Here is a 27,821-nt window from a genome sequence, read left to right as displayed (position 1 = left end):
GACATCCGCTTTGTGCATGACACAAGTCATTTTTCCAACAATTGTTTACAGACAGATTATTTCACTTATAACTCGCTTTTATCACAATTCCAGTGGGTCAGAAGTTTACATGCACTAAGTTGACTGTGCCTTTACACAACTTGGAAAATTCCAGAAAATGAATTCATGGCTTTAGAAGCTTCTGATAGGCTAATTGCCATCGTTTGAGTCAATTGGAGGTGTCCCTGTGGATGTATTTAAAGGCCTACCTTCAAACTCAGTGCCTCTTTGCTTGATAATATGGGAAAATCAAAAGAAATCAGCCAAGACACACTAGTCCCAAACTGTTATAGACCTATATCCATTCTAACCTGTCTTTCTAAAGTCTTCAAAAGCCAAGTTAATAAACAGATCTCTGGCCTCCCGGGTGGCGCAGTGGTCTAAGGCACTGCAGAGACTCTGGGTTTGAGCCCAGGCTCTGTTGAAGCCGGCCGCGACCGGGAGGTCCTTGGGGCCATGCACAATTGGCCTAGCGTTGTCCGGGTTAGGGAGGGTTTGGCCGGTAGGGATATCCTCGCTTGGTGTACGATGTTTCCTCTGACACATTGGTGCGGCTGGCTTCCGGGTTGGATGCGCACTGTGTTAAGAAGCAGTGCGGCTTGGTTGGGTTGTGTTTCGGAGGACGCATGTCTCTCGACCTTTGTCTCTCCTGGGCCCGTGCGGGAGTTGTAGCGATGAGACAAGACAGTAACTACTAACAATTGGATAGCATGAAATTGGGGAGAAAAAGTAAATAAATAATAATAAACAGATCACTGACCATTTCGAATCCCACCGCACCTTCTCCGCTGTGTGAGCTGGTCACGGGTGCACCTCAGCCACGCTCAAGGTACTAAACGATATCATAACCTCCATCGTTAAAAGACAGTACAGTGCAGCCGTCTTCATTGACTCGTATTCTTATCGGCAGACTCAACAGGCTTGGTTTCTCAAATGACTGCCTCGCCTGGTTCACCAACTACTTCTCAGTCAGAGTCGTGTGTTAAATCGGAGGGCATGTTGTCTGGACCTCTGGCAGTCTCTGTTGGGGTATGACAGGGTTCAATTCCCGGGCCGACACTTTTCTCTGTATATATCAACAATGTTGCTCTTGCTGCATGTGATTCCCTCATCCACCTCTTGCTCTTGCTGCATGTGATCCACCTCTACACAGAAGACACCATTCTGTATATATTTGGCCCTTCATTGGACACTGTGTTAACTAACCTCCAAACGAGCTTCAATGCCATACAACACTCCTTCCGTGGCCTCCAACTGCTCTTAAATGCTAGTAAAACCAATTGCATGCTTTTCAACCGTTCGCTGCCTGCACCCGCCCGTCCGACTAGCATCACTACTCTGGACGGTTCTGACTTAGAATATGTGGACAACTACAAATACCTAGGTGTCTGGCTAGACTGTAAACTCTCCTTCCAGACTCATATTAAACATCTCCAATCCAAAATTAAATCTAGAATCGGCTTCCTATTTCGCAACAAAGCCTCTTTCACTCACGCCGCCAAACATACCTCGTAATACTGATTATCCTACCGATCCTCGACTTCGGTGATGTCATTTACAAAATAGCTTCCAATACTCTACTCAGCAAACTGGATGCAGTCTATCACAGTGCCATCCGCTTGTCACCAAAGCCCCTTATACCACCCACCACTGCGACCTGTATGCTCTAGTGGGCTGGCCCTCGCTATATATTCGTCGCCAGCCCCACTGGCTCCAGGTCATCTATAAGTCTATTCTAGGTAAAGCTCTGCCTTATCTCAGCTCACTGGTCACATTAACAACACCCACCCATCACGCACTCTTGCAGGAATATCTCACTGGTCATCCCCAAAGCCAACACTTCCTTTGGCCGCCTTTCCTTCCAGTTCTCTGCTGCCAATGACTGGAACTAATTGCAAAAATCGCTGAAGCTGGAGACTTATATTTCCCTCACTAACTTTAAACATCAGCTATCTGAGCAGCTAACCAATCGCTGCAGCTAGCCCATCTGTAAATATCCCACCCAATCTACCTACCTCATCCCCATATTGTTTTAATGTACTTTTATGCTCTTTTGCACACTAGCTCTTTTGCACATCACCATCTGCTCATCTATCACTCCAGTGTTCATTTGCTAAATTTTAATTACTTCACTACTATGGCCTATTTATTGCCTTTCCTCCTCATACCATTTGCACACACTGTATAAATACTTTATTATTTTTCCTATTGTGTTGTTAACACCTGTTAAGTCTACCCCTTCCTTTTTCGAACATTCTGTTAAAAATCGCGCAACTTTTCAGCGTCCTGCTACTCATGCCAGGAATATAGTATATGCATATGATTAGTATGTGTGGATAGAAAACACTCTGAAGTTTCTAAAACTGGTTAAATCACGGCTGTGACTATAACAGATTGTGTGTTTCATCGAAAAACGCAAGAAAAACTGCTCTCTGAAAGCTAAAAATTATTTCCATGCGTCAATTAATTATGGATCTGCATGCAATTCCTACAGATTCCACACGATGTCGCCATTGTCGTCATTTTCCAGGGACTTTTTTCTTGGTAAATCCAACTAACTGGATTCAATTTCTTCCGGTCTCCACCAGGATGTTTTGAATGTACACATTGGCAGCCATTGATTTTAAGACGAGGAGCTATTGAATATACATTGCCCTGTAATCATTTTGATAGATTATAAACGTTTACTAATACCTAAAGTTGGATTACAAAAGTATTTCGAAGTGTTTTGTGAAAGTTTATCGTCGACTTTTTTAATTTTAAAAAATGACGCAGCGTTTAAAAACGATGTTTTTTTCTGAATGACACAGCTTCCATAGAAAGCTATTTTGGGTATATATGGACCGATTTAAACGAAAAAAAGACCCAATAGTGATGTTTATGGGGCATATAGGAGTGCCAAGAAAGAAGCTCGTCAAAGGTAATGAATGTTTTATATTTCATTTCTGCGTTTTGTGTAGCGCCGGATAAGCTAAATCTTTGTTTACGTCGCATTCAGGCATTTTGAGGTGTTGCATGCTATCAGATAATAGCTTCTCATGCTTTCGCCGAAAAGCATTTTAAAAATCTGACTTGTTGGCTAGGTTCACAACGAGTGTAGCTTTATTTCAATACCCTGCATGTGCATTTTGATGAACGTTTGAGTTTTAACGAGTACATTTAGCATTTAGCGTAGCGCATTTGCATTTCCAGGTGTCTACTTGAGACATCTGCGTCTCAAATAGGAGCAAGAAGTTAACTGTTTGCTTGTTTATTTCATATGTAACTCTGTATTGTTGTTTTTGTCGCACTGTATTGCTTTATCTTGGCCAGGTCGCAGTTGTAAATGAGAACTTATTCTCACCTAGCTTACCTGGTTAAATAGTGGTGAAATACATTTTTAAAAAGACCTCAGAAAAAGAATTGTAGACCTCCACAAGTCTGGTTCATCCTTGGGAGCAATTTCCAAATGCCTGAAGGTACCACGTTCATCTGTACAAACAATAGTACGCAAGAATAAACCCAATGGGACCACGCAGCTGTCATACCGCTCAGGAAGGAGACGCGTTCTGGCTCCTAGAGATAAAAGTACTTTGGTGTGAAAAGTGCAAATCAATTCCAGAACAATAGCAAAGGACCTTGTGAAGATGCTGGAAGAAACAGTTAAAAAGTATCTATATCCACAGTAAAGCAAGTCCTATATCAACATAACCTGAAAGGCCATTGAGCAAGGAAGAAGCCTCTGCTCCAAAACCTCCATATGTGGACAAAGATCTGATGAAACAAAAATAGAATTGTTCGGCCATAATGACCATCGTTATGTTTGGAGGAAAAAGGACGAGGCTTGCAAGCCAATGAACACCATGCCAACCGTGAAGCACGGGGGTGGCAGCATCATGTTGTGGGGGTGCTTTGCTGCATGAGGGACTGGTGCACTTCACAAAATAGATGGCATCATGAAGATGGAAAATTATGTGGATATATTGAAGCAACATCTCAAGACATCAGTCAGGAAGTTAAAGCTTGGTCGCAAATGGGTCTTCCAAATGGACAAGTCCACCAAGCATACTTCCAAAGTTGTGGCAAAATGGCTTAAGGACAACAAAGTCAAGGTAATGGAGTGGCCATCATAAAGCCCTGACCTCAAACCTATCGAACATTTGTGGGCAGAACTGAAAAAGTGTGTGCAAGCAAGGAGTCCTACAATCCTGACTCAGTAACACCATCTCCTTCAGGAGGAATGGGTAAAAATTCACCCAACTTATTGTGGGAAGCTTGTGGAAGGCTACCCGAAACATTTGACCCAAGTTAAACAATTTAAAGGCAATGCTGCCAAATACTAATTGAGTGTATGTAAACTTCTGATCCACTGGGAATGAGATGAAAGAAGTAAAGCTGAAATAAATAATTCTCTCTACTATTATTCTGACATTTCATATTCTTAAAATAAAGTGGTGATCCTAGCAAGTCAGGGAATTTTGACTAGGATTAAATGTCATTATTTATGAAAAACTGAGTTTAAATGTCTTTGGCTAAGGTGTATGTAAACTTCTGACTTCAACTGTACATGCAAAAACACAAAAAAATCCACCTGCAGTAGAGCATGTTAAAATTTGTCATTATATCTTTAAAACATTTATTTGTTTGAATTCTCATTTAGTTTTGAGCCAGTACCACAAAAACCTTTTGGTAGTAATTTCATTGGCTTTGATTACAACCTACTATAAATATTTGACTTAAAAATGCCTTGGGGTTTACAGTGTACTGTACTTCTGGATCACAAAAAACCTTTTGGCCTCAAGTGGTTGCATGGTATTGTTTTAATGGGTCATTAACATATTTTGAGGCATGCCTTCTAAGAGGCTACTTTTGGTACACCCATGAGTGTGAGTACTGTGCCAATTTAAATAATATGTGTTAATAGCTTTCAAAGAACAAAATATGTGTAGGGGACAGATTGGAGTGTCATTAAGCCTCAAACCTTCAATGGTTGAGTATTTGCTATGTTTTGCTCTGTAGACACTGCACATTTGGAAGCCTTTGTTAAGGCCTCTAGAAGTGTAAGTTATTCATACATATTTGATGTACAGTGTATATACACTACCGTTCAAAAGTTTGGGGCCACTTAGAAATGTCCTTGTTTTTTAAAGAAAAGCATTCTGTACTCGTCTCTTCACTGTTAATGTTGAGACTGGTGTTTTGCAGGTACTATTTGATGAAGCTCCCAGTTGAGGACTTGTGAGGCATCTGTTTCTTAAAATGCACACTCTAATGTACTTGTACACTTGCTCAGTTGTGCACCGGGGCCTCCCACTCCTCTTTCTATTCTATTTAGGGCCAATTTGCTCTGTTCTGTGAAGAGAGTAGTACATAGCGTATGAGATCTTCAGTTCCTTGGCAATTTCTGGCATGAGATAGCCTTCATTTCTCAGAACAAGAATAGACAGACGAGTTTCAGAAGAAAGGTATTTGTTGCTCGCCATTTTGAGCCTATAATCGAACCCACAAATGCTGATGCTCCTGATACTCAACTAGTCTAAAGAAGGCCAGTTTTAATGCCTCTTAAAATCAGCACAACAGTTTTTAACTGTGCTAACATCATTACAAAAGGGTTTTCTAATGATCAATTAGCCTTTTAAAATGAGAAACTTGGATTATCTAACACAACGTGCCATTTGAAAACAGGAGTGATGGTTGCTGATAAGGGGCCTCTGTTTGCCTACGTATGTGGATATTCCATTAAAAAAAAATGCCGTTTCCAGCTACAATAGTCATTTACAACATTAACAATGTCAACACTGTATTTCTGATAAATTTGAGGTCATTTTAATGGACAAAAAATGTGCTTTTTTTTTCCAAAAGCAATTACATTTCTAAGTGACCCCAAACTTTTGAACTGTAGTGTATGTATACTGTATATATTTGATATGCTGTGATATGAAAAAACATTACCTAGCAGCCAACCTGCTTGCACCAATCCCATGCAGTTACAGTAAAATAGCTGGCATGTCTACTGCCAGTTTAATGCTGTAATTTTACAGGCAAAAGTTTTACAGTGCACACACCCACCGTCGCTTCCCTCTCTCCCCGTGTCGCAAACACTATCCTGCCTCCACTCATTAGTAATTTAATACTGTTAATTTGGGCACATTGGTTACGCAGCTGTCTCTCTCTCCTCAATTTGCCTCCCCACCCGCCCTTCGTGAACTCTGACCAGCGTAGGCCTCATCATTAATTAATCTGTCATATTTAAGTCATCAGCTGAGTCTAACTTGTTTACTCCTTCTCCTGAAGAGATGCGCCGAGTCACGCCAATGCCGTGACTCATATCCGTGTATCATTTTCAAAGAGTTAATTCCAATTGATACAGTTCATTATCGAGTCTCTCTCTTACCCTATATCGCAAGTTGAGCCCCACAAACATCTTATAGCATTGCATACTGTAGACATTAACACACAGAGAATTCCCGAGCTATACGTCTGTTGTGTATGACAGATGTAAGGTATAGAGAGAAGGTTGGGTGAGTCTATTTCGAACCAAGTTAGAAGGCTGTTTGTCATCCTGTGTTGATGTTGGCTCTGAGAGGCTGAGAGATGACAGATATTCATGGCTGCTCCATATTGTACGTCAAATGGACGGTCAGAGGCCATAGTTGGCTAGGGATGAGCTGTATAGGTGAAGTGATGTACTGGCTGGGTATGTGTGTGGGTTCGTGATTGCCTGCCTAACTACGTGCCTGCCTATCCACCTTTCTACTGTCTGTCTGTCTGTCTGTCTGTCTGTCTGTCTGTCTGTCTGTCTGTCTGTCTGTCTGTCTGTCTGTCTGTGTGAGTGAGTGAGTGAGTGAGTGAGTGAGTGACATGTACAGTCACTTTCCGAGGTGCTGGTTGTGAACATGGACAGACAAGGCACTGGGTCTTTTGACCAAGCTTACAGTACATAGTGACTCAATTCCATTCATGTGGTAAAAACTATGACTTTTCTTCAAATTCCACCATCTCATTGATGCGTCATTTTTGTTTGGTTTAATACTGGTGGCCTATTCTGATCCTTTCTGAGGCCAAGAGGCTTTTTGTGGTTCACAGTGTGTGTGGATGTTGATGGTTAATCCGAAATGCCAGTTCAGTTTGTCATCTGCAGAGCATAGAAAAATAGAAAAAAAAGGCTATGCCAATCACTCTCTCCCAGACTCTGCCCCTCTTCATGTAAATGTAGGGTAAAGTAACTTGTCCATCAGTGGACTAAATCAGGGTCACACAGAGTGATTATTGGTAGTCTTAAACAAGTCTACTTTGAAACAGAAGTATACTCCTCACACACATGGTTATGGTCTTAAAAAAAGAAGAAATCCTCATTATGGCAAATATAGAGTCACAGAAGTCTGAAATATAACAAAACTGTTTAACATAGACATCTGATTTTCAATGTTGTTTTTAACAATAAGACCTTCATGATGCAATGAAAGTCCAATTTAGCAATCACTAAGTACTGTACCTACTCCAGTACCCCCACAGAGGATTTAAATGTGTATTTCTCACACACGGCAGCAGAGATAAACGCTAATGTCTAACATGGTTAACTGCATTTCAGAGACATGTCTCTGATGGTGATATAATATTAGTTTCAGCAGTCATCCTTGATACCTTCTTTCAGCTAAATTTCTTTAAGCTAAATTGCTTATTGCTCTCTCTCTCTCTCTCTCTCTCTCTCTCTCTCTGTGGATGCTTCACATCATTGTCTCCTCCATTGTGCTGGCAGATAAAACAGAGAGAACTGTCTCTCTTTCACTCTTTCTCATCACAGGGAACAAATGCATGCTGGGAAAAATAAGTTAAAGGGAGAGAAGAATCACCTTAGGTTATATCTGACAATATTTCTTGACAATTTAATAGGATAAACAATTCAAAGGAGTTTGGGAGAAGGTAAAGGAAGAGAGAGAGAGAGAGACAAGAAGGTGGAAGAAAAAGCTTGAACCCATCAGTCTGACAGATACAATTTTTTCAAATTGGAGCACATCAGGTAGTGGCCATTGTCTTTCATGGTTCTGGACCCTTTTACCTTTGTGAGAAGGCTGAGGTTTTCAAGAGAACATTTCATCTTGGCAGGAAGTGATACATTCTCCTGGCAGAAATCTTCTTTGGGAACACCATGCAGTGGTTCTTGAGGTGAATACAACAAAGCAGTACACAGTATATCCAAGCCATGCGCATTAATGTTTACACTTCCTCAGCTAAAAGCTATCCCTCAAAGCTTTACCAAAACATTCACTTGTTATCCAACTCATTTCTCAAAGATTTGTTCAGACTTTAAGTTCCATTTAGAACAAACATTGAGTCAAAAAATGGAGAATGAGGCTTGTCTCAATTGAACCTTCTGACTCAGTGAAAACGATTTAACACCACAAACACTTTCTTTTGTCGGCCTAAAAGGCACTTGCTACAACTTGTCTTCACACACTGATTCTACCATACATGGAGGGGTAGCCATGCGTAAACACACACACACACACACACACACACACACACACACACACACACACACACACACACACACACACACACACACACACACACACACACACACACACACACACACACACGTCTATAACTGCCACAGTGCTTTGTGTGTGGACCCCAGGAAGAGTAGCTGCTGCATGTGCATTAGCTAATGCGGATCCTAATAAACTAAAACACACACACACACACACACACACACACACACTGATTGTACCATACATAGAGGGGTAGCCTCTTAAGTGGCAGTTGATGAATTTAATCAGTGAATCCATTAGCTCGCTCCTGATTGGGGTATTTAACTACATAATAGAGAGTGGTGTCGGTGGCATCCACTGAGAGAAAGCCTGTGATTATGCACCACACTGTAATCAGGGCTGTTTCACAGCAGCATACGTGGTGTGGAGAGGTTGCTAATCAAGGAAGTGAAGGACTCAGTGTGTTAAGACTGAGAAAATTGTGAGGAAAGGATGATCCCACAGTGTTTTTTTTTACCCCAATTACATGATATCTAATTGGTAGTTACAGTCTTGTCGCATTGCTGTAACTCCTGTCCGGACTCCGGAGAGGCAAAGATCGAGAGCCATGCGTCCTCCGAAACACGACCCTGCCAAGCCACACTGCTTCTTGACACACTGCTCGATGCTGGGCCAATTGTGCGCCGACTCATGGGTCTCCCAGTTGCGGCCAGCCCAAGATCGAACCCGGGTCTGTTGTGATGCCTCAAGCACTGTGTGGGTGTGGTGTGTGTGTGTGTGTGTGTGTGTGTGTGTGTGTGTGTGTGTGTGTGTGTGTGTGTGTGTGTGTGTGTGTGTGTGTGTGTGTGTAGTAAATAAGGAAAACATTTGTGACATTTCGCCGGACCTCAAGGAAAACATATTTTTTAGGCTTAGGAGTTAGGGTTACAATGAGGGTTAGAGTTTGAATCAGGTTTAGGGGTTAGATTTAGGAGTTAGGTTTACAATGAGGGTTAGAGTTAGAATCAGGCTTAGGGGTTCGATTTAGGAGTTAGGTTTACAATGAGGGTTAGAGTTAGAATCAGGGTTAGGGGTTAGATTTAGGAGTTAGGTTTACAATGAGGGTTAGAGTTAGAATCAGGGTTAGGGGTTAGATTTAGGAGTTAGGTTTACAATGAGGGTTAGAGTTAGAATCAGGTTTAGGGGTTAGATTTAGGAGTTAGGGTTACAATGAGGGTTAGAGTTTGAATCAGGTTTAGGGGTTAGATTTAGGAGTTAGGTTTACAATGAGGGTTAGAGTTAGAATCAGGCTTAGGGGTTCGATTTAGGAGTTAGGTTTACAATGAGGGTTAGAGTTAGAATCAGGGTTAGGGGTTAGATTTAGGAGTTAGGTTTACAATGAGGGTTAGAGTTAGAATCAGGGTTAGGGGTTAGATTTAGGAGTTAGGTTTAGTTTTAGGGTTAGCATTTTGGGGTTAAGGTGAGGTTAAGGGTTATGATTAGGTTCAGGTTTAGAGGTTAGGGAAAATATAATTTTGAATGGGAATACATTTTTTTGGTTTATATTCGCACACACTACCCTCTTAGGGAAAAAAACGTGTTCTCTTTTTTCGAAGAGTGTATTTCTACTGTATGACTGTGTTGAACAGAGTGTGTAACGCATCCCTTGGATTTGGATCATCCACAGTCCCAGTCCTAGCTAACTCATTAGAGGCTGTATAGAACTGCAGGCTGTGTATACTGGAAGGATTCCCGGCGGTGTGGTGCTGGTAGTGCAGCGTTTGATACGATACGCCCTGCCTTGCCTTGCTGTGTAATTGATCCCTTTGGGCCTGGCTGGTACGACAGAACACACACACACATGGCTGGCATGCCGTGCAGGACACATCCAGTTGAGGCTTTAACAGAATCACTGCAGAGCGGACAGATGCTCCGGCTGCCATGCAAACAGGCTCAGCCGCTGCAAACCATTAGCCACCACCGCCATGCCTCCCTCCCTAGTCCGAGACTGCATGGAGGAGCCGTGCACGCTTCAAACCATTAGCTAGAAAGAGGCACATACTCGCACGCACGCACACACACACACATCACCTTCATTTTGAAAAGTATTTTATGGTTTGGAAGACTTGTAGAGAGATCTCACATAGATTGTTTTGTTACTGTATTCTTCTTTACGGAAGCTGCACAGTAGGCTTTTGACCTGTGGGGCATATTGCTCTAATTATTTTGGTCAATTGTGGTAACACTCTGGTTTGAAAACTACTAAATGACTCCTTCCCTCCTCCCTTTCTCCCTCCCCTCTGTAATTTCCCTCCAGGCTCTATGACGTGACTGGAGTCCCTGTGGGTCCTCCATTCCGCTGACAGTACCATGGCGGAGGAGAGCATTGATGACCATGACAGACAGCCTCAGACCATACCACCAACCACCACCACCACCACTGGTCCATTACTACAGACATGAACAACCTATACAACCAACTCTAAACCACGGTGGGCATTATCCACAAAGCAAGGTACAGAATGAATCCATCAACACTGGAATCAGCATCAAAGCATAACGGGAAAACAAACGTCTAACCTAACCAATGTTATTTTTATGATTCTGGCAGAATAATAGTATTGCAGCATGATGTTGACAAGTGTGCACTAAGATACACTGGTAATAATATAATATTATATATTAGTGTTGCAATTCGATTTCTATGGAAGTGTAGAAACTCCACGCCTTGAGCTCAAAGGCCCCCAGAGTCCGTTTGGCAACAACAAAAAAATCCATGTGTATAGCATTAGGAAGAGCCATTGAGTTCTGTACCATTATATTGACATGTCGTATATGTTGTTTTTTAAATTTTTACACCCAGAGCCTTGTATCCACACAGAGGAATGAACGAGACACCACACACACACACACACACACACACACACACACACACACACACACACACACACACACACACACACAGTATACGACCAGAACCATATAGACTGGTCTAGATACTGCCAGTATGTCTTGGTGAAACAGACACGTCTCTGAGTAAATCTTACTTATCTTGTCATGAAAATGAATGAAGCCCGTTGTGTAAAGCAAGACGGTGCTTTTTCACAATATTATTATAGTACAATCTGTACAGTCGATAGTCTCAGTCTCGGTTTTATGTTTTCTTTATGTTTACTCTCTGTTCATTCAGCCATCCTATATGTATCTCAGATAGTACTGTATGTCTAGGTTCAGACTAATTGTAGTTACGTGGGCTGAAAACCCTTAAAGACATAAACAATTAGGTGGTGAGTGAGATGATACTGTATAGAATAGCAGAAATAGCCAACGTAGTATGCTACCTACACTCAGAAAAAAAGGTTTAGATTTGTTCCTAAAGTAGAACAACCATTTGTGATTGGAGTGGTACCTTCCTTTGTACTTTTAGATTAGAGTTACTATCCATGACTGTATTTGTTAGTGACAGAGACGTGGTTGTTGAATTAGTTTGTTTTCAGTCCTGTGGCTTTCAGCCAATGAGTTACTCGGTGTATATTATCATTCAAATTAAAGTCTTTATGATAATACATTACATGTCTCATGAGGCCTTATTTTGAGGCCTACCTTTACCCTAACACAGTGGCCTGAAACTCATATATTACTGTCCACATCAGACCTTGCAAGTAAGTTTGCGAAGTTCTAAGATTCATATTCCAAAATCATAGTTGAGGGATTTCCTTTTTTTCCCCAGGAATTTTCCAACCAGGATTTCTGGAAAACTTAGGAAATGTACAAGAATTTTGCAATCCTACCTTCAAGTCACATTATGCTGGCTTGCAAAGTGATTTGTAATCCCTATTGGAATCCAGCCAACGTTAGGATATCCAACAGTTTGAATTTTTATTCATCTGCAACCTGCATTCATAATGACAGTCAGGGTTAGAAACACTGTGAGGAGACTACCTACAGTGCCTTCAGAAAGTATTCACAGCCCTTGACTTATTTCACATTTTGTTGTTTTACAGCCTGAATTCAAAATGTATTACATTTATTTTTTTACACTCACCCATCTACGCACAATACCCCATAACGACAAAGTAAAAATATGTTTTTCGATTTTTTTTTTGCAAATGTATTGATAATGAAATGCAGAAATATCTAATTTACATAAGTATTCACACCCCTGAGTCAAAACTTTGTAGAAGCACCATTGACAGAGATTACAGCTGTGAGTCTTTCTGGGTAAATCTCTAAGAGCTTTCCACACCTGGATTGTGCAACATTTCCCCATTGTTCTTTTCACAATTCTTCAAGCTCTGTCAAATTTCTTGTTGATCATTGCTAGACAACCATTTTTAGGTTTTGCCATAGAATTTAAAGCAGATTTAGGTCAAAACTGTAATTTGGCCACTTGGCCATTCCCTGTCTTCTTAGTAAGCAACTACAGCGTAGATTTGGCCTTGTGTTTTAGGTTATTGTCCTGGTAAAAAGTGAATTCATCTCCCAGTGTCTGGTATAAAGTAGACTGAACCAGATGTTCCTCTAGCATTTTGCCTGTGCTTAGCTCCATTACGTTATTTTTTTTTCCAGAAAAGTCCCCGGTCCTTAACGATTACAAGCATACCCATAACATGATGCAGCCACCACTATGCTTGAAAATCTGGGAGGTGGTACTTAGTAATGTGTTCCATTGGATTTGTTCCAAACGTAACTTTTTGCTCTTTATACAAAGTGTTAATTGCTTTGCCATGTTATTTGCAGTATTACTTTCGTGCCTTTTTGCAAACAGGATGCATGTTTTGGAATATTTTAATTCTTTACAGGCTTTCATCTTTTCACTCTGTCAGTTACGTAATTAGTGTTGATCCCATCCTCAGTTTTCTCCTAACCCAACCATTACACTCTATAACTTTTTTTAAAGTCACCATTGTCCCTATGCTGAAATTCCTGAGCGGTTTCCTTCCTCTCTGGCAACTGAGTTTAGAAGGACTGTCTGCTTTTTTTCCCATTTTTAGCCATTTACCAATAGGAGCCCTTCTTTGCGAGGCATTGGAAAACCTCCCTAGTCTTTGTGGTTGAATCTGTGTTTTAAATTCACTGCTTAACTGAGTGACCTAACAGATTATTGTATGTGTGGGGTACAGAGATGAGGCAGTCATTCAAAAATCATGTTAAGCACTATTATTGCACACAGAGTGAATCCATGCAAATTATTATTACTTGTTAAGCACACTTTTACTCCTGAACATATTTTGGATTGCCAAAACAAAGAGGTTTAATACTTATTGACTCAAATTCAGATTTTCATTAATACATTTGTAAGAATTTCCAAAAACGTAATACCACTTTGACATTATGGGGTATTGTGCCAGTGACAATTGAATCCACTTTAAACTCAGTTTGTGAAACAACAAAATGCAGAAAAGGTTAAGGGCTATGAATACTTTCTGAATGCACTGTAAGCCATTTTAAACTTGAACAACCATTTCAGTAATGGATGCAAAAAAATTTAACAAACGTTTAGTTTAGAAAAATGTATGTTATTTATCTTTGTGTAGCACAAGATGAATCAATCAATGAATGTACATGGAAAAAGACAGATATTAAAAACCTTTTTTTTTATCCACCTACAGTAGAGCATGCAGGAAAGTAATGATGATGGAAAAAATGTACCCCTTTTTTGAGAGTGAAAGTGTGATGATTGTACCTTTTTATATTTAAAATATGTACCCTAAAACAGTGTTTCCCAAAGTTGGTCATGGTGGAATTAAAGTGAACATACTGTACACAAACACACAATTTGATCTCTGGTGACCTGATGTGCTGTACACTGTGTGATGTGTATTTACACTGGGCTTAAAGCAGCGTTAGTTTATTTGATGTGTAGAGGAAATGTAATATGAAAGAGCTGATTAAGATAACAGCACCGATAGCTTTGAACTTTCTTCTCCTGAGAGAACATGGGGAGTGTCTGGGGAATATCAAACACACACGTCTAACATAAAGATCCCCAATCAGCCCTGGTAGCATTTGATCACATCTTCCTCATGCACTGATTCTACTAGTCCTACTTTCTCTGTTATCAATCTAAATCATACTAAACGTGTCTAGCCTACAGTACCTCACCTCAATCATTTGATCACATCTTCCTCAGGCACTTTAATATAAGCCTAGTTACACGCTCTGTCACTTATCAATCTAAATCATATTATCCCTTTATTACTATTTGAGAGAGAGAGAGAGAGAGAGAGAGAGAGAGAGAGAGAGAGAGAGAGAGAGAGAGAGAGAGAGAGAGAGAGAGAGAGAGAGAGAGAGAGAGAGAGAGAGAGAGAGACAGAGAGAGACAGAGAGAGACAGAGAGAGAGAGATGGCCTCAAGCCATATTTTATTTCCATAAGTTGATTTTCTTATTCAAGAGAATACTGATAGCTATTGATTGATTTGTTCTATGTCCCTGTAGCAGCACAGTAGTTCACGCCATTTGAATTTACCCGAAGTTCTGTCGCGTCCTAAAAACCTTTGTGCCGTGAAAATGCTTGTGCTATTGTCAATAACGTGACATCTCATTGATGCTCTTGTTTTGGGTCACCCTGAAAGTTGGGCAGCTAAAGCAGAATATATATTTTTGGCCAGCAGGATTGCTTTTAGTATTCTCCTAAGCATCAGAAATCTGTTACTGGAGATACAGAACTCTGATTCAGAGGGGTTGGGTTAAATGTGGAAGACACATTTCAGTTGAAGGAATCAGTTGTACTACTGACTAGGTATCACCCCTTTCCCTTTACCCAGTATAAGATTAAGAAATGACATATTTTCTATGTGAACCTTTTCAATAATCATGCTATACATTAATAGCCAGTTTCCATTTTTATAGAGATCAGATTTGTGTGCAAGATTTACAGTATTATATTTTTACCACGGCCAGTGTGAGAGAGATATTGTAGTTGGAGAGAAAGGGAAACCAACACAGACAGAGTCTCACTGCCTGTAGTCTATTTAAAGTAATTTGCATGCAAATTCTCCTGAGATATCACAGAGACACCCTGCCACTACTGTACTAGGCTACCATGTTTTCTCCATTAGCCTATGTTGAATGAATGGATGGATTAATTCATTAACAAAAGAATGAACCAACAAACAAACAAATGAATCTATTCCATCCACTCTGTTACTGTAATTCAGTCTCAGTGTAAACTTTATTTTACCACTAGAGGGCAGCGTGACTGTCACTGCCATAATGACGCGGCAACAGTACAGAACCTCTAATGGCGCTAATTGCCAGGTTGGCTGGTGCTGCACTGGGCGTATTAGTGGGAGACATGTCCCTCTTCTTAGCCCGGAAACTCTTGGGTCATTCCCTCCATACCTTCTCCTCTGCAGCCACTGAGTACACTACACTGTGACATTATCCTATTAAATGACGCAGGTTCATTTAGTTGCTGATTGCTCCATTCCTGTTGTTTTTATCCCCGGATTTCCCCCAGTTTTAATCTAACACCTGCCCCCTTTCATGGCAATTTGCACTCTGTGTAATTGTCAAGAGTTCATTATTATAAATTAAGCAGCCCCGGCAATCTTGGAAAGCATCAATGCCTTTATCAAGTTGGCTGGAGACCACACATAGGCCAGATGGCGTGCCGACCAACTACACTTTTTTTTTCTCTCTCCACATTTCTTCTGTGAGGCTGATTAATTGTTTTACAGTTCTGCACTGTAAGACTTGTTTTGTTGCTATGGTTTAATGCCCCAGCAGAATTCACAATATTTGAATCCCAGAACATACTGTTGTTGACAATGATTAGTATGGGACTGTCCAATTTCTTCATAACTTCATTTCAGAGCTGTAGACGTTTGAATAAGTTCCACATACAGTATCTATTATGGGAATAATGGGAGCGAAAGTAATGGGAGTAAAATATACAACGTTAATTTAGGAACAGTCATTGCGGAGTAGGTAGCTGTGGACCCTAATAACTAGTCCAAGGTATTCTTCACCCCCTTAAAATGTCAACATTGAGATTTGGCATTTGGTAATCTAAACCTAGATCTGTTTGTGGTTATGGCCTGGGCAACTTCTACCACAAGCATTGATTTATTTTAGCATGTTTTGAAGTTTTAGCAACTTAGCATTGTTTAAGGATTGTGTGTGATTAGCTAGCATTGATTATCCTGTACTCTGACAGAACTTGTGTTCTCATTGATCTGCAGGTCTCTTAAACACAGTCAACGGCAGCCAATACCGGAGTGTTTGAGGGCACTTGAAGTCGAGAGCGAGGTCTCATCTTTGACTCTGGAGAAGCTTTTTCATGTTTCCTGTGCCCTGACTTCTGGCTCCACCCCTCTGCGGCTCCGACCAACCAATGACCATCTGCTGTAGATAACCCACTGTCTGTCATTGGATCAACATGTCCCGTCTGCCCCCTTCTATTAGCGTCCGTCTGCTTTGTAAATGAGCAGAACCCTCTAGTGCCATGGAGGTCCGGTTTCCGTCAGCGCCTTGTCCAGAGAGGGTATCTATGGAGCCATTTAGATCGACTACTTGTACTGTTCAGCTACTGTCTGTTCAGTGGACAGAGGGCTCCCACTTACTTCAATCATACCTGCTTCTGTTAGACTGCAATGGGACAGAGAGACGTATTCCAAAGAACAGGATTATTGTGAACCTGGCCCGAGGCGTTCTGATGTGTCTGACCTAGCGGCAGACTATGGACTGGACCAAACGTTGGACTGGATTTATCCAGACTATGGGACCAGACTGGACCAGATGACATGCTCACTGCTCGCCCTGTGCTCTGCTGTGAATAGGCCTTCTGCTGGAGTACACCTTTGGCACTCTCCACATTTTTATAGACCAAAGAGGAAAAAAAAGAACAGTTTATTGTAAGACGAGATGGACCAGATTAGGAAAGAGAAATGGATACCTTTTTTTCTCGCTACACAACAACGACTGCCCTCATAGCTGTAGATGTTGGGCTTTATGTCATTCTGAACATAGACTATAGAGTCTAGTGGGACACGTATACAATCAAAGGACTTACCTTTAAAAACTTTGCAGACATTTTTGTTTCTCTGACTAAACCCACCACTGTATTTTGAAACTGGAGATGTAGGTAAACATACATGTATGTATTAAAGAAAATCTGATTTGCATTTTTCAAAAGCTACAAATTGGGACACATTGCAACAAGCATGGTTGGTAAAAACAGGTAAAAGAGCAAAACTACTGATCATCATTGAGGCTAAAAAGAGAACATTGAATCTGTCATTTCTGATTGAGGCTGGCGGGTGGTGGAAAGACACATTTCATGAAATGTATTTTGAAAGGCCTAAAACGTATATATTTAACAGTTTTATATGTTGTACCTTTGTAGAGAACCTTATTCGACATGAATAACGTGGTGACAAAATGGCAGCCATAGAACGTGAAAAACAAGCTCTCTAACGCTGGCTTGTCCTGCTCTCTTTCTGTTCTCATGACAAGTAAGCTTCTCCCCTCTCACACCTCTAATCTCCCAAACTATCAATCACAGATAAAATAAAAAAAAATGCTCTTGAGTTATGTTTCAATATTTAATGGTCATGTTTTACAGATGCCTGTGAGAGTGTCTTGCAGTGTACGGTTTTAATGTGGTTAACAACTCTGACACAGCATAAACAATCTGACTGAACCCTCAATGCAACTGATTGAATTCCAGGCCTGAGAGTCACTATCTATCAAAAATGTAACTCATCACAGACAGAGATTTTGTCACTTTAGTCAATGAGCAGCCTTTGGAACCTGCTGATTGCTGCAGTATTGCATTGTAAAAGGCGTGGATTACTTACTCATTTCTCTATAATGTCTAGTGTATTTCTTTGTGCTTTTGTGTCTGTCGCACAATGCTGACCTCCAGTCCTGAGAGACGGAGATGATGATGACACGCGAAGAAGGGAGGCATTGTGGGAAAAGTTTTAGAATCATTTACATGAGACACTTTTTTTATCATGAAATATTTTAAGAATAAAGGAAATACATGAAAGAACCATCACTTGCTAATATAGACGCTTTGGTTTTCAAAGTCATCCAATTTATTCAAGGAAGTAAGATGTATCATACCTCATTTTGTATTACGTTTATTTAATTATCCTGTCCTATATGCCAAAACCTGACAGCCAGAATTAAAAAGTGTCTAATTGTCCACATGTAAGTTCCTCATACATATCTAATAGGTATACATACACCTGATATACATAAGTAAACCAAATCAAATGATTTATTGACAGTCTCAATGGGATTTGATTACACTAATATATGCATATCAATGTATTGATACAGAGTTGATTAAGGCATTTGCTCAGACAGTTAGGACAGACATTATAGTTTGACTGACTCCATATGTGTATGCTGCTGGCTGTATGTATTATGGTGGAATGGATTCCATAATTATACAACAATATACTGTACAAATGCAGAGCAGTACACCTGGTCGATATTTAATGAACTGCAAGATTACGATGTTGAAGAACTTGCAAAGGGTTACCCTGCAACGGGCTACGGATCTAATGCTAGTGAAAACACATAAAAAGAGATGATATCAGTCCTTTGGACAGCACCATATAACCAGACTCCTGCTACATTAGGTGGTACTGTCCAAGGTCCTGGTTTTCAGCCAGGGGCTCAGATTCCATGAAAGACACAAATTCAAATGTTGTGTGTTAGGCTCTGAGTGGAGGCCTATACCTTCCAGATGAACATCCAACCTGTTAAGATCCAGATGCTGAACTTCTCTTATCCACACTTGGCTCTCTGCTGTTCAGTCCGACTGACTGACTTTCATTGACTTACTGACTGGGACCAGTCTGACTAGCCGGCTGGGTGGATGACTGACGTTCCTTCCTAATCCTGACGGACTGGATCAGCCTGTTCCACCAACACCAGCTGGAGACTAAGACAGCTGTTGTTGACAGAGAAGTTTTCATAGGATGCAAATGAGAAGTGAGTTTCCTGAAAGGACCCGTGTGTTTTTCATTTGTGTTTGTGTGTGTGTGTGTTTGTGTACGTGTACGTGTGTGATGTGCGTGTGTAGCCTGCGATTGTCAAGACAGTTGTAAAATATTTAATTACATCTGATTCATTTTCAATAATCTCTCCCGTATCCTGGAGGTTCGGTGTGATGTTCGGAGGAGTCGTGTCTCATACACATTTTAATTTGATTAGAGGAAAGTACAATGAGGAGTTTCTCCTAGAGGTACAATAGACAGCTTGTGATAATGTCTTTGCCGTAGAGAAAGAGGCAAAGTGGGTCACATACAAATGGGAGAATATTACTGTGTGTATATCTGTCTGTGTAAATGCTTTCTCTCTTTCCTATAGCTCTATAGTGATATGTGTATCATATCCGCATTTCCCAATCCTGTTCTGTTGATGTGTTCGTATTTGCACAGTGCCTTCTGAAAGTATTCAGACCCCTTGACTTTTTCCACATTGTCTTATGCAACAGCCTTATTATAAAATGGATTCAATAAATCAGCAATCTACACACCCCATAATGGCAAAGCGAAAACCAGTTTTATTTTTTGTGTGCAAATGTATTACAAAAAAAATACCTCATTTACATAAGTATTCAGCCCTTTTAATATGAGGCTCGAAATTGAGCTCAAGTGTATCCTGTTCCCATTGATCATCCTTGACATGTTTCTACAACTTGATTGGAGTCCACCTGTGGTAAATTCAATTGATTATGACATGATTTGGAAAACCAAGAATATAGTGGCCGCCATCATTTTTTAATTTTTTAAATATTTTCCCCCCTTTTTTCCCCAATTTCGTGGTATCCAATTGTTAGTAATTACTATCTTGTCTCATCGCTACAACTCCCGTACGGGCTCGGGAGAGATGAAGGTCGAAAGCCATGCGTCCTCCGAAACACAACCCAACCAAGCCGCACTGCTTCTTAATACAGCATGCATACAACCCGGAAGCCAGCCACAACAATGTGTCGGAGGAAACACTGTGCACCTGGCGACCTTCGTTAGCGTGCACTGCGCCCGGCCGCCACAGGAGTCGCTGGTGCGCGATGAGACAAGGATATCCCTACCGGCCAAACCCTCCCTAACCCGGACGATGCTAGGCCAATTGTGCGTCGCCCCACGGACCTCCCGGTCACGGCCGGCTGCGACAGAGCCTGGGCGCGAAGTCTCTGGTGGCATAGCTAGCGCTGGAATGTAGTGCCCTAGACCACTGCGCGACCCAGGAGGGGCCACCATCATTCTTTCATGGAAGATGTTTGGAACCACCCAGACTCTTCCTAGAGCTGGCCGAACGGCCAAATTAAGCAATCAGGGGAGAAGGGCATTGGTCAGGGAGGTGACCAAGAACCTGATGATCACTCTGACAGAGCTCTAGAGTTCCTCTGTGGAGATGGAAGAACCTTCCAGAAGGACAACCATCTCTGCAGTACTCCACCAATCAGGCCTTTATGGTAGAGTGGCCAGACGGAAGCTACTCCTCAGTAAAAGGCACATGACAGCCCACTTGGAGTTTGCAAAAGGCACCTAAAGACTCTCAGACCGTGAAAAACAAGATTCTCTGGTCTGATGAAACCAAGATTGAACTCTTTGGCCTGAATGCCAAGCGTCACGTCTGGAGGAAACCTGTCACCATCCCTACGGTGAAGAATTGTGGTGGCAGCATCATGCTGTGGGGATGTTTTTCAGCGGCAGGGACTGGGAGACTAGTCAGGATCAAGGCAAAGATGAATGGAGCGAAGTACAGAGAGATCCTTGATGAAAACCTGCTCCAGAATGCTCAGGGTCTTGGACTGGTGCGAAGGTTAACCTTCCAACAGGACATCGACCCTAAGCACACAGCCAAGACAATGCAGGAGTGGCTTTGGAACAAGTCTCTGAATGTCCTTGAGTGGCCCAGCCAAAGCCCGGACATGAACCCGGTCTAACGTCTCTGGAGAGACCTGAAAATAGCTGCAGTGAAGAATGGTAGAAACTCCCCAAATACAGGTGTGCCAAGCTTGTAGCGTTATACCAATAAGACTCGAGGCAGTAATCGCTGCCAAAGGTGCTTCAACAAAGTACTGAGTAAAGGGTCTGAATACTTATGTAAATGAGATGTTTTTTATTTTAGCAAACCTTTCTAAAAAAAATGTTTTTGCTTTGTCATTATGGGGTATTGTGATGTCATTATGGGTTTATGGTGATGTCACTATGGGGTATTGTGTGTAGGTTGATGAGAGAAAAAAACAAACAATTTAATCCATTTTAGAATAAGGCTGCAACATAGCAAAATGTGGAAAAGGCCATGGGGTCTGAATACTTTCCGAAGGCACTGTACATGTGTGTTTCCTTGCGCGTGTCTGTGTGTGTGTTGAGGTTGATGTTATGCCTTCGACTGCTTCCAGTTGCCGTCCTAAAGGCACAGTGTTTGTGTTTCCGTTATTCAGCTGCGTCTACAGGGGAGAGAGACAGAGCAGAGCCTGCCTCTGCTTTAAGAACCAACACTAAACACTAAGACTCCTCCTCTCTACACATAAAACCTCTGCAGCCTTGCTGCAATACCAATACTGCACCAATGGCACAAAATATGAACTGATGTGACGGAAAACATTTAAGTGCTAATTCACATTTGATATTGTACGCCTTTGTTTACAATATAAATCTAAAGAAGTGCAACCAGCGCTTTTCGAATGGGGGGGGGGGGATCAATAAAGCAATATGGCTCGTGCAGCTGCTTTCCTCTGAAGATGTCTTCCGTCACCAATATTTTCGAGCCATGAAACTGTTTGGTGTTTTCTGAGCACTGGGTCCAATGATCTGTCAAGGCTAGGACAGTGAAAGGCTAAACATTACCTCAGCTCCTGACTAATACACCAGGGATGTACTGTAGGAGGAGAGGTGTGCCTAACAGTTGTGGCATCCTTTGTGTTGTGTGATGTGATTCTATTGACTACTTTTACATTTCGATCTTTGCAAAGATAGCTGTGAGTCAGACTGTGAATTGGAATGTCTGTTGTTTTCCTTAACCAGATTGGAATTTGTGACAGATCTAAACATTTTGCAATAGAGCTGTTCAACTAAACTGTTAATTTCGGATTAAAACCCCGTCTCTGTCTAAACAAACACCTCCCCTTATCATCATACCCTTTGCCTGGTTTAGTACCGTTTTGTACAGTCTGTGCTTGGTGTTCCAGGCCAGTGCTATCCTCTTGACTGTTGATTGAGGCTCTCTGGCTCTCCTCTCCAACCCAAAGAAGAAGAAGACATGCTGGTGTCAGCTGGGATTTCAGGCTTCGTTAAACACCACTAACTAACTACCAGCCAGTGGTGGGGAAAGTATCTAATTGTCATACTTGAGTAAGAGTAAAGATACCTTAGTATAAAATGTCTCTAGTCACCCAGTAAAATACTACTTGAGTAAAAGTCTAAAAGTATTTGGTTTTAAATATACCTAAGTATAAAAACTAAATGTAATTGCTAAATGTATAATTTCAAATTACTTATGAAGCAAACCAGATGGCATAATTATTAATATTATGATTTATTTACGGATAGCCAGGGGCATGCTCCAACACTCAGGCATCATTTACAAACAAAGTGTGTGTTTAGTGAGTCTGCCAGATCAGAGGCAGTAGGGATGACCAGGGATGTTCTCTTGATAAATGTGTGAATTAGGCAATTTTACGGTCCTGCTAAGCATTCAAAATTCAGCAAGTACTTTTGTGTACCAGGGGAATTTATGGCGTAAAAAGTACAACATTTTCTTTAGGAATGTGGTGAAGTAAAATTAAAAGTAGTCAAAGATATAAATAGTAAAATAGAGAGACCCCCCAAAAACTACTTAAGTAAAAATACTTGAAAGTACTACGTAAGTACTTCACACCACTGCTAACAGCCTCCATTAATGACTAATCTCTCTCTTTCTCTCATTATACATGCACCTCACAGGAACCCAGGAAACATCTGGTGCACGTGGACACGGACCTGGCTTTAATGTTAATTACTGTACTTTGGTATTGTACATGTGTGTGTTCTCAGAAATGCTCATTACTCAAAGGAGGAAAAGGTCATCTTGCTTGAAGGTAAATCACATTGGCTTGGAGACTTTATTGGAAGGTCAAACGTAGTTGTGAACCAGAACAAATGGAGTATATGGAGCCATCAACAGTATGAAATCATTTCACATGTTCAGGATAACTAAGGCCACCTCTTCAACCCAGCAAGGACAGGGACAGAGTGGACAACAATAAATCACAAGCTTGCAGTTACCAAAGCAATTATAAAGAAACACTGAAAAACACCTGGTATCACCTGAATTAACATCAACCCCAAATCCCATTGTCCATCATTTTGTTATGCATTATCCTTAAAAACCCTGTGTCCTTAATCAAGCCTTTTAAATCGGGGTATTTAGTATAAACACATGCAATATGGTCAAGGCCGGTCCATTAAGACTGGTTTGGCTGTTCCTATGGGCTCTGTGTTTTGAGGAAGGAGAGAGTTTCTGACACACAGCCAGTCGAGCCGGAGCCTGGAGAGAGACAGGCAAGAGAGAGGGAGAGAGAAAAGGAGCGCCTGGAGGAAGCAGAGCACATCGCCATGGTAGCTCACGCTGCTGCAGCTTTTATTGTGTTGCTGAACAGACCTGCAACACAATACTTTTAAGCCTTGACAAAATCCTACATCCATAGGTTTCTTGTTCTCTCTCACTTGCTCTCGCTTTCTCTTTCCCTCTCTCTGCTCCACCCTCTGCTCCCCCAGTTAGGGAGGGAAGCAGAGACAGAGAGAGGGAGGGTGAGAAAGAGAGAAAGGTAGAGTGAGAAAAAAAGAGAGATACAGCGAGGGAAGAAAATGGAGAGAGGAGCAGCCTCATCAAGATGGTAATCAAGGCCTGATGTGTTGAATTGAGCCTCTCGTCCTCTTAACCCACAGGAAGGAAGACAGACAGCTGGGGGCTCGGCCAGCTCATCTTACCACTAAATGAGAAAAATGACCATCCGCCAGCCAACTCTTTTAAACTAATTTACACCCTGTCAGCTTCCATTAGGCCGGGACTGCTGGGGCGGACGGGGTGGACGATTTTGTGAGGTGGGAAGGAGGGAGGACAGAATTGGGCATGAGCGGTGAGTGTTAATAACGTACCCCCCTGCACCGGCCAAGCGAGGATGATAATTCTGACCAGGCTGACCAGGCGAGCTGACAGCTGAATCTTGCATGTTTTTTGTTCACTCCATCCCTCCAGTACCGCCTCCATCCATTCATCCCTCCCTTCTCGGGTATTAACCTAACAGTGGGTGATTATCTGAGTGGCTGAAATCCCACTTTTACAGTTTCAAACAATTATGGCTCACCTAAGAGCATCAGCCCAGGATTAAGACTTCTAAATGCTGGGCCTTGAATAAATTATTCAGAGTTTTTGCATAACCGAGAGGAGAGAAAGATGGCCTGGGATGGAGAGAGCTAAAGAAGTAGGGAGAGAGAGACAGAGGTATGAGTGAGGGAGGTATAGTTGAGAGGTAGAGGGAGAAAAGAGTGGGATGGAGAGAGAGCTGAGAGAGGGAGAGAGGGAGGGCTGAGAGTAAGGAGTACAGAGAGAGAGAGAGAGAGAGAGAGAGAGAGAGAGAGCTGGTGAGCTGAGTAAATCGAGAGAGACAAAGAAGAGAAGGCGAGCCAAGAGAGAGCTAGAGGTGTTACAGTAGATCATGTTAAAAGGCAGTAATGAATCAGCAAATGTTTTCTTTTTATCTGCCTGAGTTGTGTATTTTTTATGTATTTTTGAAAAGTATTAAATAACGATGCCTTATAAATAATATCGGATTAATTGTTTCTTGGAATCCAATTTCATTTATACTCTCAGTGCAGTAATAGCTATCGTAATGGTGTTAAAGTAGACATTTAATTAAACATTGATTGCTGTGTATGATTTCTATGGAGGTGACATGATTGCTGTCATATGTTTATCATCATAGCAGACCCCGGACAATGCTTTGGGGTGATCTGCAATTCAAATAGACTACAATTAATTATACGACTCTCAAGTGCATTACACTTAATAGGCCATATTTTCATGTCCAATAAATATCAAATTAAACTGGCTTCAATCTCTTTGCTATTGTAGCTGTCTTTATAAGTACCACAGAAGAACCAAGAAATGAAGAGTGACTTCTTTCTTGAGACCTACAGTATTTCTCTATTGATCTATCCTCTGGGCCTCCATGTTTCACTGGGGGTTCTGTCACTTAGGCCTACACTTCAACTAAAGTTGACTAGACTTGAATCAGGGCAGCTAGATGTTCTCTTTAATCAGACTCAGCAATCACTTGAGTCATTGACTCTAAAAGTTTTCTGAAAGACTCACAAGGTCTAGATGGTGTTGTGGAAATGTTGAATCAAATATTTCTCAGATACCGGAACTTGTCAATTCAAAAATACTTTATTACAAGAGTAACAGAAGCCGAGCAATTCCATGGAACGACTGACTCTTCTTGTTCAAAACATCAGTATTTATACATTTCCACCAGACATGTTCCCTCCTTTCTATGTAGATGATTAACTCCCATTGGCCGTGTGCCATCATTATCTTTATGACCTCATTCTGGCTTGTGTACGCCCACATCTGGCTCTGTTTAGATTATATTGGTGGCGCAACCACAGATCCACTATAAAAAAATAATACATTTATTACACATATATGTTCCCATTATAAGTACATTTCCAATAGATTTTAATGAACACAACCATGTCTTCCCAATACATATACATAGTTTGTGGCCCCTGTATTGGTTAGATAAAAACATATATAGTTATTGTCCCACACCAGTTCAGGTCTGTGTCACTTGGAATTATTAACCCATGTACCCTGTGGTTGCCTTGACTAGATTCTATGTGGCTCAAAACAGTCTGTTCTTTGTTGGCTCAGTTTAGCTTATTCACGTAGATACCACTTAGTTCTGTTTCTGTATGTCTAATGCTTAACTCTATGTTGGACCACTCCTGCACATCCATATGGTTTTGACCTTCATTCTGTTTACATATGTCTAATGTTTAACCTTCTACTGCTTCTTCTTCCTACTTCCAAAGGAAATAGTATGTGCATTTGAAAATTACTAGGCGATGGGAGACTCTCCAACATGGCTATTGGAAAATTACCAAAGAGCTGGATTTTTCACCCACGTAACCCCCTTTTGGGACTAACCAAGTCCCACACCAAACAAGTTAACAGGATAAGAGGGAAAGGGAGCATCAGTCGTCAAGCACTGGAGGCAATATTCCTCCTATCCGTCCTAACAAATGACTACTGGACTTATGAATGATGCCCCGCTCCTCCATCTCCTCCAACGTCCGTCTCAGTTTCTGGTAGTCAGATGGTGGAACCCTCCTGTACGGCAGCCTGAAAGGCTTTTCATCTTTGAGTCGTATCTGGTGGATGACGCTCTTCGCTTCCCCCACGGTCAAGTTGGTCCCTGGAGAAGATGCCTTCATACTGAGCAATAAGGTCCACTAGATTTTCTTTCCACCTATCAGACACTTCTCAGGACTCTATGTCAACTTCTGTTGAGCATAGCTCTTTCAGCTTTTATACTTCCTCGTTACTCACTGAACATTCTTCCCTGACTTGGGAAGCATTCTGAACAGCCGACTGGACCTTGGTGGAGCCCTGAACATGGTTGGCGTAGAGCTCTAGGTATTCTAGGGCTGGGAATGGGCATGGGTGCACGTCAGCCAGCTTGGTCTTACGGTGAAGAACAATAGGGCAGTCTAACATTGTTGTTTCATGAGGACCCACTTGTCACCCCTCAAAGGACATACAGTGTGTCCTACTAGGACATTTCTTGGTGCAGATCATGCGGTAGTGGCCTCTGATAGAGGCACTTTTCTATCAGCTTTCCCCAGACTAAATGTTCATGCTGGGGCATGAGAGTCACACTGCTTGAGCACTACAGTTCCCACTTTGTCTGGTATATTGTCATGGTGCCAGCAGTTCACGTTGGCTAGCATGCTGAGCAAAAGTCCATGTGAATCTTCTTTGGCAGGTTTGGAGAGGCTGTCCCAATACCGCTTTGTTTTCTTAACCTGTTGCATCGTGTTTTATGGCGTTCGATCCAACTATCACACCGTCTGTCTGTCCAGGTACAGCTAAAACAGACACTGCCGTCTTGCAATATTAAAGATCAATGTTCAAGACATATTCATAGATAGGCTGTTCCTGTTTCCCCCCACAGCCTACAGTAATTACTTGAGTTGGCTTTCTAGACCATGGATTTATAATGTTACATCTCAGAAGTGTGTCTTCAGCGGACTCCGGTAACGTGCAGGTCATAGACTGTCAGAGCTTGAAATTCTACAGTTTCTGGCACTGGAACA

The 27,821-nt window shown here is 41.6% G+C and overlaps 1 protein-coding gene across 2 annotated transcripts in view; it reads left to right on the top strand.

Annotated features, from left to right (window-relative positions):
* LOC139393257 (chemokine-like protein TAFA-5) overlaps positions 1–18,493 on the top strand; it is a 172,769-nt gene extending 154,276 nt beyond the window's left edge. Inside the window, exons 4-5 of one of the 2 annotated variants that reach the window (XM_071141735.1) lie at positions 10,807–11,004; positions 16,677–18,493. In XM_071141735.1, coding sequence (XP_070997836.1) covers positions 10,807–10,815 — 9 coding nt within the window. In that variant the 3' untranslated portion in view covers positions 10,816–11,004; positions 16,677–18,493. The remainder of the gene's footprint in view (positions 1–10,806; positions 11,005–16,676) is intronic. The other variant, XM_071141734.1, reaches the window with a different exon arrangement.
* The last annotated feature ends 9,328 nt before the right edge of the window (positions 18,494–27,821 follow it).

The sequence above is a fragment of the Oncorhynchus clarkii genome, chromosome 33, assembly GCF_045791955.1.
Source record: "Oncorhynchus clarkii lewisi isolate Uvic-CL-2024 chromosome 33, UVic_Ocla_1.0, whole genome shotgun sequence".
NCBI classification, from domain to species: Eukaryota; Metazoa; Chordata; class Actinopteri; order Salmoniformes; family Salmonidae; genus Oncorhynchus; species Oncorhynchus clarkii.
The sequence above is the reverse complement of the archived record's forward strand: the minus strand, read 5'-3'. Positions and strand labels throughout refer to the sequence as shown.